This window comes from Vombatus ursinus, unplaced genomic scaffold (assembly GCF_900497805.2).
Source record: "Vombatus ursinus unplaced genomic scaffold, bare-nosed wombat genome assembly UNPS02013950.1, whole genome shotgun sequence".
Taxonomy (NCBI): Eukaryota; Metazoa; Chordata; class Mammalia; order Diprotodontia; family Vombatidae; genus Vombatus; species Vombatus ursinus.
In genome coordinates, this window is record NW_020953728.1 from 1,398,364 (window position 1) to 1,419,035 (window position 20,672).

Consider the following 20,672-nt stretch of genomic DNA (forward strand, 5'->3'; position numbering starts at 1 on the left):
AGCAGTCCAAACACCTATAATTCCAAATCAGGCATTTTCCTTCAGGCCTGTATCGTTTGATTTCCACCAGCCTTCTCTACACTGATAAAATAAATCAACACACATTTATTTTGTCCCAATGCTATGTTAGGCCTATGAAATGGATATACTAATGTGAAAAATTGAACTACAAGGAATTTACATTTCAAATAGGTAAACAAGTGCAAATACAAGTAGAGCAATATGCAAATTAACTTAAAGTACCGACTTCAACAATAAATCTTACAACTTTTAAAATCTTTTTAAAAAGCTTAATATTCAAAATACCCTTTTCATTTGTTTTATAAGACTTGACACTGAGTTCACAGGATTTTAATATTCTTTAATTCATAGAATTTAGGTAATATTTCTCCAAGTCTAGACCCACACGTTCTTAATGGAGTTTAAATCAGGTGAACTCCCAGGCCCCTACATCTTTTAAAACACTAAATAAGACTAGAACCGTTTTTTTATTGGACACACTCAAACAGACCATCTTTTCACAAAAGAGATGTAGTTAAAAAAAATCATTCTGTGGAACTGGGAAGGGAGGAAGCAATTCTACCAGTTTTGCTTATGGATAAATTATGTAAAATATGCCACATATATGATACATGTTCAGCTAGGAACATGATTCTTTTCCTAACAGATAAGGAACCAAAACAGCTACAGAAAATGTCTTTGGACCATGGTAACTACTGCCTTTCTGCTACTGTCATACTTGTCCTTCTACTCCCACTTAATTATTATTCCTATAAGAGGTACTTTTAAATATATTATTCCTATAAGAGGCACTTTTAAATAATCACCCTGTTCTTCTAAGGGGCTAACTTTGTTATTGTTTACTTATTATAAAAAAATTTGGATTAGTAGGGGAAATCTTTTATTACCTAAAGCAACAGATAATAAAAAGAAGGTATAAATTCAGGCTGGTTCAGAAAATTTTAAAATATTTTAATCATTTTGCTATTTAATTGGTTCAAATAAGAGTCCTGATATCTTTTTGTAATGGTATGAATGAAAAATGAAAAAAAAATCATATGTGAAATAGATAAATTTGCAAAATGAAGAAAAAAGAAGCAAAAATGAGCAGGTAAGTAAAATGGCTCCAGGAACAAAAGAAAATCATGGCACAGGAACAACCATAATACATTAAGACAAGGAAGTAGGAAATGGTTCATGTTGTCTATCCTTAGATGATTAAGAGTTCACCATAATCAAACCAGAATGTATTACTAAAAAAGTTTCAAATTTAATCTGCCAAAACTACAGTAGGCATTTAAACTTTTTTCCACATACGGCTGCTCACATATTCTCTTACTTACTTATGGTTTCTCACATATTCTGTCTCTCTTCACTTCAGTTTCTTAATTACAAAAGTAAAATGTTACCTAAATGAAGATGTGAAGCAATTTTGTAAAAATCAAAACCTAATAATGCACACAGACTTGCAGCAAGTCCAAAAACTTGATGTACAATGGGCCAAATGGAAAGAAACAGGAGATTTTTTTACAAATTTTTAAAAAAAATTGTACCACAGAAAATGGTCATAAAAATATGTAAAAACATAGAGAGAAAATGTTTTTATTCAGCTATAAAAGGTACTTAATATAATTCTCTGATATTGTATAAATTTATCAGATTTTTAAAAATTTGGATTTTGTAAAATACTACCTTGAACATACTAAAAGTCATATGGTTACGTTCTAGAATATATACATTTTTCAATTTTCAACAATCAGAACAAAAAAATTAAGACAAATTTATACCATAATCAAGAATATCCATTTACTTTCATGTAGGATAAGTGGAGTTTATTGATCAACTCAGTGTAGGTCTTATTAATAGCTACAGATTTTTATTTGTGAAACAAATTTAAAACTTATCTTTGCTGTGCGTAGTGTGAAATATTACAAAGTGAATTATTACTTATAAAAAAAAAAACACAGAACTCCACATAGACTACCCTTTTGGTTTTTAAGAATTCAGCTGGTCAGCCTACAACTGTCTTAAAATGTCTGTATTGGGTGTCACCGCTAAAATAAATGTGCAAAAATGGTTAATTGTGCAATAAAATTTAGAACCCTAGAAACAGAGTGCTTTGCACACTGTATACTATGAAATGTGTATGTCTGCAGATTACAAATCTTGGCTCACTTCAGTTCTTTTAGAAAACAGCTGAAACCAACTGAAAATTATAGGTCGTAGCAATTTTTTTTTACAGATCAAATGCAACAAAATGTTATTAACTCCTTCCAAATTAGGTCCAAAATTTCTACCAGAGATTGAAGCTGCAAAATGCTAATAATTATGTATCAGTCTTAAACAAGATAGAGCCAAACAAATATATTCAAGCCAAACTTCAGAGGTGCAAGTACTGTGATAATAAATTAGAAAACACTTTGTTCAATAATTTCAAAATAATCAAATACTATATATAAGTTCTTTTTCAAAGTTTCAGTTAATCTTATGATTTGTGTCTTCTTTGACTTAATGACATTGACTTTAAACTCAATATGAATTTTAACCATTTGGCTCCCTTGTGTAGCACAGAATAACTTGATCAGCTTCGAGAAAAAAACAATTTTAATTTTGCCAGAAAAATTTAAACTTAACATTTCAAAAATGTAATAAGAAATCTTTCATTGCTAAGATTTATCAAATCATTTAAAAATTTCAAAGTCAATCTGGTGCAACAATAATATTAACAAAATAAAGTCAAGTATAAATCACAAACTATTAGAGATTTCAGAAGATCGTGAATGTATCTTAGATTTCTATAAGAGCTGATATTGCTCCCCAAAATGAATAAATACATTTCCATCTATCAGGCACAAACCAATGTTTTCAAAATGGAAAAAACTTTTTACTTAATAAATTCATTAAGTAATAGACATATTTCCTGTCTTATCTCTCTCTCTTTAAAGGTTTAAAGAGAAATCAAATGGATGTCTAATTAGTGGGGGAAAAAAGTATAGCCTGTTTTGAGGGGAATGTTTGGGGGAGAGTGGGAGTAGAATGGTTTTTCTTTATGTCATTAAAAATACCTAAATTGTATGCAATTTTAAGCACTAAAATGGGTGATGCTAATTAAGTGTTGATTTGTAACTCAGTGTTCTAAAACTGAAATACTACCATGTTTTTATAGCTTTAAGTTGAAAACAAAAATAATTGTTTTAAAGTTTGTCTTGTTGAAAAATTTTTTTTCTGAACATTCCACATTCATATGTAATGATTAACATTCTCTGGTACTAAAAACTAGACTTTATAAAAGCTGGTCTTGTAATACTTAGTATTACCAGTGCATGTAAAAGATTTCATTCAGTAGTGGCTTCAGTTTCAGCTGGACCCCTAATTAGTCTTCTAATTCCTCTTTTTCCTGCAGGACCTTTTGGTTTAGCAAAACTTTGCTTATGTGCATGTTGCTTTGGATGTACTTCTTCATAAAGGAAGTCTGCAGTTAGTTCATCTCCATTTTCTATTTCAATCTATAAAGTAAAAGAGGGTTAGTAATACTGAAAAATTAGAATCAAACAGCATTTAAACTTGAAATCTACATGACTATCAGTATACCTATCATGTTAGTTTTCTGAAATTAATTTTTGTAATAGAAAAACACAAAATTATGCACATTCCAAAAACAAAACCAAAGCCAAAAACTAGTTAATAGTAGCTGATTGTGTATAAATAAGCTTTCCATTTGGAAAATGGTTTTATACTTTTTTAATACTTTTAATACTATACAAAAATTAGCTTATAGGTTGGAAAATTAGGATTTTTAAAGTCAGGCAGTCAATAAGCATTTATCAAGTGTTTAGTATATGCCTGGCAATGTGCTACGTGCTGGAGGTAAAACAGAGTAAATGAGATGTAGTCTCAGAAGACAGGCACTAGCAGTTGGAGAGACTGTGAAAGGCTTTCTGAAGAAGGTAAAATTTGAGCTCAGTCTTGAAGGAAGCCAGTTAAGAAAAGAGGCAGAGGGAAGGAGAAAAAGTATTCCAGAAATGAAGGACAGCCAGTGCTAAGGTACAGAGAAAGGAGATGGTCATGTTCCAAGAACAAAAAGTAGACTAGTGTAGCTGGATCATAGTACGTGGAAGAGAGTAAAGTACAAATAGAATGGAAATGTAGGAATGGGACAGGTTATGAATAGCTTTAAATGCCAAACATAGGATTTCAGGATCCTGAAAGTAACAGGGAGCCACTGAGATTTATTGAGGTCAAACCTACATTTTAGAAAAATCACTTTGGCAGCTGGGTAGAGGAGGGACTGGAGTAGGCTGAGGCAGGGAGAACCAGAAGGCTAGCTAGGCACGAAGTGACTGTGACCAGGGTCCATACCATTGTGGCTGCTGTGTGTGTAGGGAGATGTATATGGAAGATACTGTGAAGGGGAAAATGATCTCACAACAGATCATAACTGATGGAATGAGTACAAATTAAAGAGTCACTGACATTGAGAGCCTGAGTGACTGGGAATATGGGGATACCTCAAAAAGGGAGGTTTGTGAAGACAAAGGATGTGAGGGGAAAATGAGTTCTGTTTCACACAAGTAGAGATTTGGATGTCTATGTGATTACCCAGTTTTTTCTTTTTTCTTTTTTTTAAAATTTTTAAAAATTTTAAAAATTTATTTCAACATTTACTTCCACAAGATTTTGAGTTCCAAATTTTCACCCCATCTCGCCCCTCCCCCACCCCAAGATGGCATGCATTCTGAATATCCCTTCCCCTAGTCTGCCCTCCCTTCTATCTCTCCCCCCCCTTCTCTTATCCCCTTCCCTTTCTATTTTCCTGTAGGGCAGTATAGATTTCTGCACCCCATTCCCTGTATTTCTTATTTCCTAGTTGCATGTGAAAACATTTTTTTTTAAACATGTGTTTTTTAAAACTTTGGATTCCAAATTTTCTTCCTTCCTCCCTCCCCACCCACCTTCATTGAAAAGGCAAGCAACTCAATTATAGGTTATACATGTGCAGTTATACAAAACACTTCCATAGTAGTCATGTTGTGAAAAACTAACTCTATTTCCCTTAATCCTAAGGGAATTTATTTATTTTCTTCTTTCTTTTGACCCTGTCCCTCCTCAGAAGTGTTTGCTTCTGATTACCCCCTTTCCCAATCTGCCCACCTCTCTATCATTCCCCTGCTCTCTTGTCCCTTCTTCCCCTGTTTTCCTGTAGGATAAAACAGATTTCCATACCTAATTGAGTGTGTATGTTATTCCCTCCTTAAACCAAATCCTATAAGAATAAGATTCACTCATTCCCTCTCACCTTCCCCCGTTTCCCCTCCTCTGTAAGAGTCTTTTGTTTTTTTTTGTGAGATAATTTACCCTGTTCCACCTCTCCCTTTCTTCTTCTTCCAGTATAATCCTCTCTCACCCCTCAATTTTATTCTCCAGATATGACCCCTTCATCTTCAACTCAGCCTGTGCCCTCTATCTATCTATATACACATACATATAATTTTTTCCCTCCAACTACCCTAATACTGACAAAGGTCTCGCAAGTTACAAATACCATCTTTCCATGCAGGAATGTAAATAATTCAACCTTAATACATCTCTTATGATTTCTCTTTCCTGTTTACCTCTTCATGTTCCACTTTAGTCTTGTATTTGAAAGTCAAATTTTCTATTCAGCTCTGGTCTTTTCATCAAGAATGCTTGAAAGTCCTCTATTTCACTGAATGACCATTTTTTCCCCTGAAGGATTATACTCAGTTTTGCTGGGTAGGTGATTCTTGGTTGTAGTGATTACCCAGTTTGATATGGCAAAAAGGCAGTTGGTAATGTAGGGCTAAACTCCAGAATAATTGATCTGTTATATTGGATATATAGATCTGAGATTCATCTGCACAGAAACTAAACCAATGGGAGCTAATGAGATCACCAGGAAAGACAGTATAAAGGGAAAAGAGGACCCAAGTACAGAGGTTAAGAACTGGAAGAAGTGGCATAAGGTGATCAAATAGTGTCCAATTCTTGCATTTGGCTTCACACAGGAAATAGCACTTAAAGTGAACTCTGAAGGGTTTTTAAGAGGAAGTTCATTACAGGCATGAGAGGACAACCTATGTAAAGGTGCAGAAATTAGGAGGGTATTGTAAGAATCCAGGTGAGAGGTGATTAAGGCCTGAACTAGGATGCTAACTCTGAGTGGAGAGAAGGGGAAAGATACGAGATGTTGTGAAATCAAAAAACAAGATTTAAATAAATGAATATATGGGGTAAGGAAGAATTGACTGAAATTGTGAAGATGACTGAAGTTATGAACCTCAGCTACTAGAAATTTGGTGGTATTCATAAGAGAAATAGTTTAGTTTAGAATACAGGTGGGTTTTGGAGAAAAATAATGAGTTATGTTGTGGACATGCTGAGTTTGAAATGCTTGTGAGACATCCAGTTGGAAATGTTCAATAAGCACTTGGTAATAGCACTGGAGTACAGGTAAAAGCCTAGGGCTGGACATATCTGGGAGTCCTCTGCCATAGCAGTAACCTTATTCTTGTGAGCAGATGAGGTCACCAACAGATTATATAGTAAGAGGGCTGAGGGTAGAGCCTTGTTGTATATTCAACAGGAGGTGGGATTATGATGATGATGACGACGATCCAGCAAGGAGTCTGAGGAGTAGTCGGACACGTAGGAGGACATCCCACAGAGCAGTGTCATAAAAGCCTGAGCAGAGTATCCAGGAATTATCCAGGAAGACAGGGTGATCAACAGTGTCAAATGTGGTAGAGATTTAAAGAAAGATTAGGAGAAAACTACAATGGATTTAGGAATTAAGAAACAACTTTGAAGGGAGCAGTTTCAGTTGAGTGATAAGATCAAAAGCAAATTAGCAAGAGATTGATAAATGAGAAGAAAAGTAGAAGCAATACCTGTAGATGGTTTTCTCTAGGAGCTTAGCTATAGAAAGATAAAATAGATAGAAAGATAGCATGAAAGGATGATAAGGTAAGATTTTTATTTTTTAAAAAAAGGGTTTTTATTAAACAGGGAGATTTGAGTATGTTTGTAAGCAGTAGGGTATTTAAGAAACTGCCTTTTTTTTACACCTTAGCAGAGTTGGGAGTGTTACGGTCACTTTACTTAAAATTTCTGCTAAATTTTGCCATTCCAAAAGTAATTTTGGGAGTCTTGAGTTCCCTACTAATACTGCTAGAGTCATCAAGTCAACTATCTTTTTTTTTTTAAGTGCCTACAATGTGCACCCTAGGTGGGCCACCAATTTGCTTCTGTGTCACTGTGTATCAAATGTTTTCCCCAGGTAACCTGTAGTACTGACAGTAGAGATCCTTGGGGTCTATGAGGAACTATAAGAAATAGGTCATTTCTCAAATCAAGCAAATCTTGAAGAACTTTACAAATTATTATAAGCTGAAATTTGAAGAAAACAGAAGACAGCACAGAATGTGAAATCTCTGGAAAAAATAAGCATGCCTACCTTTCTAATTACATTTATCTGCAGTTTTCTTGCTACAATTTCTAGCAGAGGACTCTTGCAGCTAGAATAAAGCATCCGTTCTCTTATACTGCATGTATACCCAGGCATTGAATAAATAAAAACTGTAAGATAAAATAATTATATGAAAACCTAACTATGATATCAAAAGTAAAACAAAATAACAAAGCTCAGTGAACAAGAAAATAGTAAGGATACTTTACTGAAACATGACTAAGCAGATAAATTCTAAGGTAAATTGCAAGAGAAGAGATATAGCAAATATACCTATAGACTCCAAATAGTCTCCTTCATGGGAATGTTTATATAGAAAGAAATGATAACGTGCTGAATCCTTTGGAATCCTTTTTGGCAAGTCTCTTAGCTCTGTATTTGTTGTGTTGGCCAAAATTATAACTTCATTTTTTATATCTATTTCCTGTCAATAAGAGACAGCATATACTTGTTAAACACATAAACAGAGCTTCAGTCCAAAAACTTATTTATACATTTTACAAATAAAATTTAAACAAGCTTCTACGCGGTACTAGGTATGCTATAACAGATAGTGCTAAACTATGGGCAAATTATTTAACTTCTCTAAGCCTCAGATGCCTCATCTCTAAAATGGAAATACAGCTTTTGTAGTACTACCTCACAGAGTTGTCATGATGTTTAAGAGAATTAATGTATGTGAAGCACCATTTAATTGTCAGTTTTTTATTACTGAAAGGGTAATAGCTTCAAAATAAACTTTTTTTTATATTTAACTTAATTGATTTTATTTAGAAATAAATGGTACAATTTCTCTCACCAACTGTACATAGTTGAGCTGTCTGTTATTCAATTTTTCCAAAGCTTGAAGAGCTTCTCCAGCAATGGGAAATGCTACTCCTTGTAGTGTTTGATGCTTAGTGTCCACACCAACATCAGTTTGGACCTGAAAGGTGATATAATGATCCAGATTACAAATGAAATTTCTAGCATCATGTATTCAAATTGTATAGATGTTAAAGAAATCTAACTTACATTAAGTTAAATACTACTGTCTTTTTCTCTACAACACATGGGCCTTCAAAATTAATCCTATAAGCCTACAGAATTAAATTCACCTTTATATTTTTGTTGTAAATCCTACTACTTTGTCATCATGCAAAATAAAAGACATCTTCATGAAAAGTAAATGAGGGCAAAGGATCTGGTTTTTCAAGCCAGATTTCAACATAACCAGAACTAGAAAATCAAACTACTTAAGCACTTGATGCATTACTACTGTCTTCGTTAGAGTAAAAGGACTAACAACTTAAAGAGTTTCAACAATATAACATTACATATAACACTAAATATAAAGCTTCACTTTGTTCTGGCAGACACAAAATGTAGTACAAACACCATGCACTCAAGGGAATACAACACAGTATACAAATACCCACAATAGCTGAACAGTTATCACTAGTGTGGAAGTTCTAAACTTAGTGTTTTCATTTCTAATAAAAAGAAATGAGTTCAGGTATTTTAAGAAAAAAATTTAGCCATACGGGCCCATTTAACATTTTACATTTTGATAAGTGAATCAAAACTATATACAACTAACAAGATTCTCATTTGTATGAAAAAACAAAACAAATGAAAATTTTAATTTAAGAAATGTAAATTCTACATGATATGAATATATTATATAATATGCAAGTGTATACTTTGGTACATGTTGGGTTCTGATTGCAAAAAACAAAACACTATCACACATGAACAAGTCAGCACAATGTGAGAAACAGCTGTACAAAGAACTACAGTTTCATATAAACATAAATCATTGACACTAGGGATAAATAGCATGAATCAACTACTTTTCTAGATTGATTTCTCTAGTTATTATTCTATCAATAGACTAAATAATGAGAATGGCAGTTCAATTAATGGATCTTTTATGTAAAAGTCTCAGAAGGTATCCATTAGCCTATTAATCACAATTGCTAATGCAACTGGTAAAAAAGTCGATTATCAAAAATTTTTATCTTTTAGCAGTTTCCCAAAATATCATTTACAGAGCCTATATAAATTGTATTTTATTGCCATTATATAGTCATTACTATTAATTGAAATTCTTAAAATGAAGTACTAAGTACCTATTATGTGCCAGATACTGTGCTAGAGATAACTAATGCAATGAATAAAACAATCCCTATTCATAAGGAGCTTACATTCTAAAAGAAGAAACAAGAATACATATACAAAAATATACATATGTATTACTCATGTCACACAAACACACACACACACACACAGAGAATAAGTAAATTCCAACCATTTTTTTGGTTCTCAAAGAAAAATGTTAAAAACAAATGACAAAAGTAGTTTATGAACATCACATGTTAAATCAAGATTTCATAATCATCTTCAACCTTCTTCTCAAGTAATGCCCAATGAATGACAAATATAATTATGAAAACAAAGCACAGTAAGTATATTAGACAACAAGCTACTCCATTTTTCTTGTTAGGGATATCAAATCTATCAACTTCCACTGACAAGAAAACAAAATTTCCAAACATTAAAACCTTCAAAGTGGCTATCATACCTCATTAATTTTAATCTGCCGTAATTCTTCCTCAGCTGCAGTCAGTGGGGCTGGAGAGGACTGAGATATCAGATATTTTCTATATCCACTCAGTGAAACATCTTCCTGCAAACAGAAATCAGGTGCCAATACTACTTAAAAAATAAAATTTGTTCTAAAATATTTTATGACACAAAGAAAATCTACCTCAAAGTTACCCTAGAAGATATAAATATTCAATTTAGCTTTATTGTAAATTTTATAGACAACAGTAGAATGAGAAGCCTGGACTGAGTGACTTCTAAATTTCCTTCCATTTCTAATGAAAAGAGTCTATCTATGAGAATAATTTCAAGGATAGCTTTATTCTGTTAATAATTAAAATTACATCTTTTTGGCCCCCTTTTCTGTCACCCTATATGCAAGTGTTGCCAGTGAGCCCATTTTTACATTTTACATTTTGATAATTTCATTTGCCTGTTCATTTGGGCTGTTACAGCCAATCTAATTTAATTAAAAAAAAAAAAAGTAAATCATCTGCTATTTTCAGACTATGCTTGGATGAAGATAAAAAGTTTAGATAAGAAACATCCTTGACCTCATGGAAATTATGTAGAAAGTAAGTATAAGACACATTTACAAATAACCAACTATAATAGAAAATAATAAATAATTGCATTAAAATATCGTGCAAAGGAGTTTCCACTTGATATGAGAGGAAATAGGGAATTGTGGGGTTCAGAGCAGAATCTGAGTGACATGATAAGAGCTATGCATAAGGAAGATTAATCTAACAGCACTGTGATATACTGGAAGGGACTGAAAATAGGTTAGACGGTATTATGTCATCAGGAAGATGGAAGAATAGTTGTTTTCCATATACAACTCAACAACCTCAAAAGAAAGAAAATGCACTAGATGAAGAGTAATTAAAGCTAAATCCATAAAATAAAGTAGAAACACCACACAAAGTAAAAGTCTTATGAAATTAATTTGGGTAGCTAAAATATTTCAGAGCTCCTACTTTTTATACCCCCAGCCTGCCAGGTACAGCAAGCTCAAACAACCTATAAGCCTTGTGTTTGAGGGTCAAGGTGTAGAAAGTTCCTACCTAGTTCTACCATGACAGTAACTCATTCTGAATCCCACCTACCACCCAACAGACACTGATTCTGCCCAGACACAGGAAGGAAAGGTACACGTAAGGTGGGAGAGGACAGAGGGGAAGAAGAATACAGAGAAATGAGAAAGGGTGTCAAAGATGGTAGCAGAGAGGACGCAAAAGGAAGGGGGATTCTCTGCCCAACGGAAAAAGGATTAGAAACCCAGCTAAGGTCAGTCCTCTATGATCATGGAGTTTACTGCAAATAGGGACCTATCCAGGACGCCACATTCCTCCAAACCAATGAAGCTGAGGATGCTCAATTTCAGGGATCTATGGCAGCAGTAGAAGGGAGAAGATGCCTCAAAGTAAAAAGAGAAGCCAGAAACAAATAAGCTCCTGAGAATAAAAGAAAAAGGCTGAAAACAATAAAAGGTACAAGAATAAGCATAATTCCCAGGCAGAGACCAATAGTCAAATTCATATAAGAAAAAATAAGTAAAACTTCAAAAAGGTCATAATATATTAAGCAAACAAAAAAAGAAAAGCTCAAACTACAACTCAAAATAACCTATCCTACAAAGCAGAGCCTAATCAATAATAAAATGGTAGAACTTCAGCAAAAGAGGCATGAGGCAATCCCCTTGAGGGAGGAAAGGATAAAAGCAATGGAGGGACAAATTGGGATTGGTAAACAAAGGTGTGCTATTAAAGAATGTTCACATGGGAGGTGGAGGGGAAAGTAGTATGTCTATAATAGATCTATGATAAGAGCCTTATATTCAGTTTCATGGAGTGGGGTTGGGAAGCTTAGGTGGGGTGGTGGATGGGAATAGTAGAAAACCACCATCACATAGCAGATCTGCTGGGGACAAGATGAATGGGTCCCTGGGAGCAAGCTGCACCCAGAGCAATAGAAACATAAAACCAGAAATGGTAATTTGGCCATTGGAGTCATGACTGTTCATGGTTAAGGACTTGAGAAAAAAAAAATGATTCCCACTATACAATACTTCAGAAACTAATATTTCTAACTCAAATCCATATCTAAGCTCAGAAAAAAGCACTAACACAAAACAAAATTTAAAAATTCACAAAAGGAAAGGAGAATGTGGGTGAGATATAAAAATGGAGTAACAAACAAATAGGACAAAAGAGGGAACTCAAAGTTGTTATTCCAGAAAAGCTACTTCCATTAGGTTTATAAAAGAACAAGCAAGTCCAGGAGTGAGAGAATAGCTTGGAAAAAAAGATGTTAAAACCTTACACTCCCTGGAAAATATAATGAAGCAAACAAGATTCAATGACCCTATGAAGAAATATTAAAAACAGGTTTGGACTAACATTTCACACAACATAACATAATAAGCTCCAAATGGATATGTGAGATAAATATAAAATGTCTTAACATAAACAATTTTGGGAAACGGTGAAGGAGAGAGACCTTTTACATATATGTGTAGGTATATGAAAGAGAAATCTTTCACACACGTACATGCACACACATACACACATATGCATATGTTTGTGTGTGTGTGTGTATATATATATATACACATACACACATATATATACAAATATGTCTTCTTGATGAAACAAAATATTTTAGGAGATAAAATGGGAAATTTTGATTACATAAAATTGAAGAAGTTTTACATAAAATAAATGAATTTAGAAGGGAAGAAAGGAAACTTGTTAACTGGGGAAAAGTTCTTGTAGCAAGTTTTTCTCATAATGGCCTGAAAGAAAAGATAATTAGGGAATCAATACTAATAAATAAAAACAAGGGCTGTTCTCTAACATTTAAATGGTCAAAGACATGAACAGGGAATTCTCAAAATAAGAAAGGAAAGCTACTAAAAAAACATGAAAAAATGTTCCAAATCATCAATAATAAGATAAATTAAAACTAAAACAAAAATTCTAAAGTTCTACTTCATACCCATCACTTTGGCAAAAAATGAAAAAAAACAGAAAATTAAAATTGGTGAAGGAGCTATGGAAAAACAGGCACACTAATGAACTACTGGGAGAGTTGTCCTATCATTCTGGAAAATAGTTTTGCACTTTAATTAACACCACTAATCTGTGGATACTCTTTGACCCAGCAATGTCATTCCTAAGCTTATATCCCACCAAAGAGATCAAAGAGGAAAAGAACCTACATGTGCAAAAATATTCATAGCAGCACTTTTTGTAGTAGCAGAAAACTGGAAACAAAGCAGGTGCGTAACAACTGGGAAACAGCCAAATAAATTATGGTATATAAATGTAATGGAACATCATTGCACAATAAGAAATGACAAAAGAGATAGTTTCAGTAAAAGCCAGCCACTATGAACTGATAAAGAACCAGGAAAATGATTTACACAATAACAATGTTGTAAAGGAAGACAACTGTGAAAGACTTCAGAACTATGATAAAAACAGTGGCTAATTATAACTCCAGAAGACAATGACAACTCATTTTTCTCCTCTTAGCAGAGAATGACTTGAGGTACAGAATCAGACATATATTCTCAGAATCATACGATGTATGGATTTGTTTTTTGTGACAATATTATTTGTTACAAGAGCTGGCTTTTTTTTTTTTTGAGGGGGAAGATATAAGGTGGAAATGGAAGGCAGTGAAAGTTATATTAAAAGAGGAAAAAAGAAAACATAAAAATAAACAGAGGACAACAGAAGTTTATTTTTATTTTTTTTATTTTTTTGTAGGGGATACTAACAAATAGGGTGGAATTGCTATGTTAAATACATAGTGAGGGAAAAACATACCTAACAAATTTTCACAGTTTCATCCACAATTCCATCCTTTGTATAGTGAAATGTCATAGTTGTGGATATTTACTAAGTTCATAATAAAAAAGAAAATTTAAAATAAAGAAAAAAAGATAAAAATCCAATAATCTGATGTATATAAGAAACACAGCTTAAAAAAAAAATTGACATCCAGAGAGGCCAAGACAAAATTTACCTCTTTAATAGGTGATTTAATAAAACAAAAAACAAATGAGATCTTCAATTGTTTTTGTAGGAGCACAGCACAGTGATATCACTCAATCAGAAATCTACAACCAGAAGGAACCTTAGAAAACATCTATTGCCATCCCCTCAAATGCGCAAACTAAGGCATAGTTAAATGAGTTGGTTAAAATCACACAGGTAGTGAGTATTAGAGGAGGGATTTAAATATCAGAGCAAAACTACAAAGAAACTATATTATGCTTAAAGGTATCAAAAAACGAATCAGCATAAATATTAAAGATAAATATACCAAATAGAATAAGAACCAAATTTGTAAATGAAAAGTTAACCATCAGAAAGTTTAATATTCTTCTCTCAGAGCTAAACAAATTTAACAAAGATAAACAAAAAGGAAAATATAGAACTAAAGTGTGTTAAAGCTATATCTGATAGATTTGTGGCATCTTCTGAACGGAAACATTAAAGAATACATATTACTTTAACATAATCTGGTACCTTTACAAACATAAACCATGTACTGAAGCACAGAGAAATTATAAACAAATACAAAAAAAGCAGAAATAAAAAATACACCCATTACAGACCAATATAAAAAAAAAAATAATCAACAGACAGAACAGATTAGAAATGATGGCTTAAGTCAACTCCAAAAGCCCAGGTAGATAGGAACAAGGGTGAAGCACTGAAGGTAGGAAAGAAACAAGAGGTCTGAGATACTGCACAGGGAGAATAATCAGGATTTTATAACTCTTTAGATATGGAAAAGTGGGGAGAAAGAACTAAAGATAAAAAAGTTTTAAATTTACATAAGATTTACATTTAACAATTATTTATTAAATGCCTATTCTGTGTCCAGCACTGGGCAAGAGCTTTACAAATATTATCTGATTTAATTCACAACCCTGGAAAGTAGGTGTTGTTATTATTATTATCCCTATTTTACAGATGAAGAAACTAAGGCTGACAGAGAGTAAGTGACTTGTCTGGGATCACAGAGCTGTGTTTGATGTCAAATCTGAACTAAGGACTTTCAGATTCCAAGCCCAGGACTCTACCCGTTACATCCCATAGCTGCCAGTTTTAAAATCTGGACAAATGGTGATTATACTGACAGTTTTCCAAAGGATGTTTTAGAGGAAAGAGAACTTTTAGATGTGTTAAGTTCTAGTTGCCTGTGGAATATTCACATGCAGATACACAATAGGCCATTGAAAATGTAGGTCTGGAATTTGAGAGAGGAGTCTAAAGACAAAGATTGCGAGTGACCTGCAGAGCTAAGATTGTCAAGAGTGTAGAAAGGAAAGAAAAGAACTTTGTGCAACACATTCACTTTAATGAATCAGAAAGAAAAGCCAGTGAAGAAGCCATAAAAAAGAAACAGAACAGTGTTGTTTTTCTGAAACAAAGAATACCCAGAGTATAAAGTAGGGAGGAAACAGAGGGAATAATGAACATTAGCAAAAGCTGAAGAGAGATTAAGAAGGCTGAAAAAGAGGTTATTAGAAACTGCAAGTTGCCTTTGAGAAAGTAATTTCAGTAGAGTGATAGAGATAAAAGCCAGATTACAAAAGAATAAAAAAAGAGTTGATGGTAAGAAAGTGGAGACATCAAATGACTTACAGGATTAGATTCCAAGTCAACCATGTATTTTCTACACTAGATCATGTTGCTTCCTGAAATTCACTGAGTTCTGAAATATAGAGAATGTAAAAAAATTCCAAAACACTTCCTCTCTACCACACATGTTGTTTCTTCTTTAAGCTGCCATGAACATTTCTTAAAACTTTGCATTACTAATAAGAGATATGCAAATTAAAATAACTGAGGTTCTACCTTATACCCATCAGACTTGCAAAAATGATAAAATGGGAATATGGTAATTTATAAAACTATATAACTATATATCTATAAAACTATATAACTGAAAACTCTGAGACTTAAGAACTATGATCAACCATGATTTCAGAAGACTAATGAAATATATTTTCTCCCTTTTAGTGAAGAGGTGATGGACTAAAGGTGCTGGATGAGATATATGTTTTCAGACATATCCAACATGTTGACTTTCTTTGCTTGACTAGTTATCTGTTACATGGAAAGGCTTGGGGCAGGGATAGGGAACCAGTGGCCGTGAGGTTACATGTGGTCTTCTAGGTCCTTGGGTGCAGCCTTTTTACTGAGTCCAAGTTTTATGGAACAAATCCTTTTATTAAGGGGATTTGTTCTGTGAAGTTTGGATTCAGTCAAAGGGCTGGACTTGAGGGCCACGTGTGGCCCGAGGCCCCATGTTCCCCACCTCTGGTTTGGGTGTGGTGGAGGGGGGAATGTTAAGGGAGAGGGAAAAGGATAAGGATAAAAAAAAGTAACAATAAAACATTTAAAAAAACAGAAGGGAGCAGAGGGAAGTTGCGAATTAGACACAATCAGGGAAAGCTTTGTAATTCATGTTAAATTTAATATACATTTTAAAAAAGTCCTCTTTTCTGTCCTTTGTATAGTGAAATTCTTGTTTGTTGATGTTAAAATTCATAGTAATTTTATTTTAAAGTCTTTGTGACAGTGGAAATTCTCCATTCTTAGTTTTATTGGCTAAAAAAAAAATAGCTTAGCTTCTAAAACAAAACTGTAAGTGATAAAGACCACTTTTTTTACCTTTCAGCATTTTACACTTACTGTAGCTTTCTAGCAGTCCCTCATCTACAAAGCAACAAAAGGAGAAAATTTCAACAGATCCTAAAAGAATAATTCAACTGTTCTAGTTTTACCTGACTTTAAATAAGCAAGCAGGCACCTACATGTTAGAAACAAATTTTGTAAATCTAAAATAGATATAAACTAAAACATTCATTTTCTCTTTATTCAAATTGTAATATAATTTCAAACAGTTTATCACGAAAGGAAATACCATATTTTTTTAAAAGTCCTATTTTATGTTCATGACCTCATTTTAGAATCCAGTGAAGAGCTAAGATTTATGAATCTAGATTCATGTAATTACTTACTATAACCTAAGAATATGTCTGTAATTCTTTAAAATTACAAAAGACCACATTCAATTTAAAATAAATTTTGTACCTTCATTGTCCCAAATAATTCATCTTTAATATGACCACCTCCAAACTCCTTTTTCAAAGTTGCTCTGGTTGCTGCATATAACATTTTTTGACGAACCTGTTAAGGTTTTATGAGAATTTATTAGGAATTCTATAGATGACATCAAATTACAAATGGAAATACTCTCTGAAATTACTAAAACCCTTAATCATAATTATTTCAATTTTCAACAGAAATAATTTTTAAAGTGATAATTACATAAAATATATAATTCTAAGTATAATAAAATTCTCAATCTATATGTAATTCTCTCAATTTATGAACTAAGATGATAAATTCAAAATGAAAAAACTATTTTAAGGGGTAAGGGCAGATGGTTGAAATAGCATTCATCTTTCACTTTAAAAAAGAGCATACATTATCTTAAACAAACAAAAACCCCTATTATAGTCTACCCTATACTACTAAGCTTAACCACCTGCCAGGAGGTAGAAACAACTTCATAAATTGGCAACATTAAATCAAATCTAATTTTCTTTTCTGACTTTGATGCTGGGGATTTAAAGAATAATGACCCTTTGAAAAAGGTATTTGTCTGGATCAAAGGGAAAAATCCCCAACAATCCTCCTGTCCTCCTTATGAAAGAATGGGTCTAAAAAAATTTGCATTTCATAGTGATTTTACTTTATATTCTATTTAGGTAATCAAGAAATCAGTTTTTTCAAAGATAAATCTAACACCAGCAAAAAGTATATTTACCTTATATTCAATCTTTGCAACTACTACATTTAAATGTTCTTTATATTATCAAAATGTTAAAAGCATTTTTCTGTTTTATAACAGGTCCTATGAATTTATTCCTAATCCCCACACACTTTAAGATTTTGAATGAATAGTCATACTGATTTCAAGGGCTGGATTGTTTCTAATTACAATATGCCTAAATCAGCACTATGAGAGTCAAAAGTTTTTATTTCTCTCTTTTTCCCCTTACAGGTATTAGTATTTCTTTCCAGCTTTTCTTAATGTAGGGTAAAGCACTAAATATCTAGGAGATAGTTCTTTTCAGTATTAATAAAAATCACTTACGTGAGAATAGTCTGGAGACCATGCAATGAAGATCCACTCATATCCTTGTGCATTCTGAGAATCTAATCTGTATAATATGTAGCATGGTTGTTTCTCTTCTAGTAGTGGTAAAACAAAAGAATCATAGTCTTTATCCCATGTCTCTGCAGGCTGACTATAAGATCCAACCACAAGTTGCTCTGTGAAGAAAAATAAATGCATTCACTGACTCTGAAGTTCTAAGTAACAGGAAGAGTTGTATTGCAAATTTACTAATATAAGCTTATAAGATCTTATATTCAACTCTATATACTGAAAAATAGGAGAAAAAGAAAAATGTAGATATTCTAATTAGAAATATGTTATCAATTAAAAGTACATTTCCTGAAATTACCTTTTATGGAGTCACACAATAAGAAGGAAAGTCAAGATGTTATTTTATAAATTAAAACACTCTTTACCATTCATCTTGGACACATGACCAATAATTTCACAAGTGATGAAGAAAAGGTAAAGATGGAACATCATAAAACATTGTTTTAGTCTTTAATCAAACATGCATTTTTTATATGAAAAGAATTATCTTCACTAATACAGTTCATTAAAAAACATAAAACTGCAAATATTCTTAGTTTAAATTCCTAAATGGGAAAAATCATGATCATTTAACACAATGATGACTAAAATATACTTCTAAACTGACAATACTTTTCTAAATGAAATTAATTTTAAAAATTCAAAAATCTTGTGCTGTACAAAGTTCATAAAATAATTAAATAGTTTAAACAAAGTTTAAGAAACTGGGGCTAATAAAACTTGTGTTAACAATTAGTTTCTCATTAATTTAGAATCTAGGGAGGACCAAGGATCCTATTTATAATACTAGGTAATAATTTTTTTTTTACAAGCCCCAGGGAGATTGACAAAGAATATGTACAAATAATCCTCTGACTAGTCACACAGAACACAAATAAGATGTATATGCATTAAAAATAATTTTTTGTCAAAAATGTTAAAAAAAAAAGTACCCTGAAAAATAAAAATCTAGTGGTACTGAACTAGCACTCAAGAGTATCTGATAACTTCCCCAGTCACTAAGTTATTTTAATTAAACTACTCAATACCTCAAATTTCATGTAATTACTCAGTAATTGGGAAGATCTTTCTACCTTACTCTAATCAGCATGTTTTACTTTTAAAGTTTCTGGAAAAAATGAGCTGCACAAAAAAGGTAGTACGACAGCAGAATCAATTACTTAAATAAAGTGTTCTAATAAAGGGAAACAGTAATAATTAGAATGCCAAATAGTAAATTATGCAAATAAAACTTTTATTTTCTTTTGGTTTCGGATACATCAGTTTTTTCCGAAATAATTATCTTTCTAATTAAGCTTTCCTTGAGCCAGAGTTGAGCGGAAAGATAGCCTCAAAAGCTTGGAAAACCTGAGTTTAAGTCTCATCTCTGACACACACTAGGCAATTTATGTAGCCTTTCAATGTTCGAGACAACTCTAAGACTATTAATTTGCAGAGAAGGTGCCAACCTGCACTGATTGAGTTTCTTCACCAGAAGGTTCTCTATCATAATGAAAACACAAGTCTAATTGCTATCTCTATTCCCAGTTTCAAAATTAACTTACAGTTACTACCCACAAAACAGATAATGCAGGGAAAGGCAGCCAAGATTATTTTAAGGGGAATGAGAGGCTATTGCTGAATCAAAAATTAAGACAGTTCACAATGTAATTAAATCAGATTTAGATAATTAAAAGCAGAATTCAATAGTTTACAACTATTTCATGATTCCTAGCCAGCAACAGAATTTAAAGATGGGATCTGAATTCTGAGAGAAGTCTGGGGTCATTAAAAAAGCTCTGTCATTTCCTGAAGGTAATCTAGCCCACTTTTCTCCTCCTGTTTAATTCTGGGCCTCATTGTCCATTTACATTAGCTGTTCCAGACATGTATGTATACACACGGATGGGCTGACTTATCTATAAGTTGTCCAATCTACTGCATGCCATACTCTTGGCAACAGATGTTCTTCATCCACTTAGCTTTTCCTACGTAAGGCAACATGAGTTATTATATGGATCTCATCCAGGAAGTTATATAATATTCCAAGGCTTGATGCAAACAGTACACATCATAAGTGGACAAGATCACAGAGATTTCACCATTCACAGAAAACCCTCTAACTTGGAATCTGTCCCAGGTCTCTTCTATCACAGTTAAGTATATGTCTACTTGTTTCATACCTTATCTGATGTTTATAACGAATGTATGGGGTGTTCAGGGAAGATTAGCACCTTTGGTGTGAGCGCTTCCTGAGCCAACTCCAGGAATGTTCATTCACCTTTGGTGTCCACCTGTCACTCTACTCTCACCTGTGGCTCCAAGAAGTTGTAGCATGTGCACTGGACACACCCTA

The 20,672-nt window shown here is 32.9% G+C and overlaps 1 protein-coding gene across 1 annotated transcript in view; it reads right to left on the reverse strand.

Annotated features, from left to right (window-relative positions):
* Positions 1–20,672, reverse strand: part of TWF1 (twinfilin actin binding protein 1) — a 29,632-nt gene continuing 8,960 nt past the window's right edge. The window contains exons 3-9 of the mRNA XM_027858968.1: positions 18,263–18,441; positions 17,194–17,289; positions 10,050–10,154; positions 8,286–8,411; positions 7,760–7,910; positions 7,475–7,596; positions 1–3,506 (exon numbers count right to left, since the gene is read on the reverse strand). Coding sequence (XP_027714769.1) covers positions 3,336–3,506; positions 7,475–7,596; positions 7,760–7,910; positions 8,286–8,411; positions 10,050–10,154; positions 17,194–17,289; positions 18,263–18,441 — 950 coding nt within the window. The 3' untranslated portion in view covers positions 1–3,335. The remainder of the gene's footprint in view (positions 3,507–7,474; positions 7,597–7,759; positions 7,911–8,285; positions 8,412–10,049; positions 10,155–17,193; positions 17,290–18,262; positions 18,442–20,672) is intronic.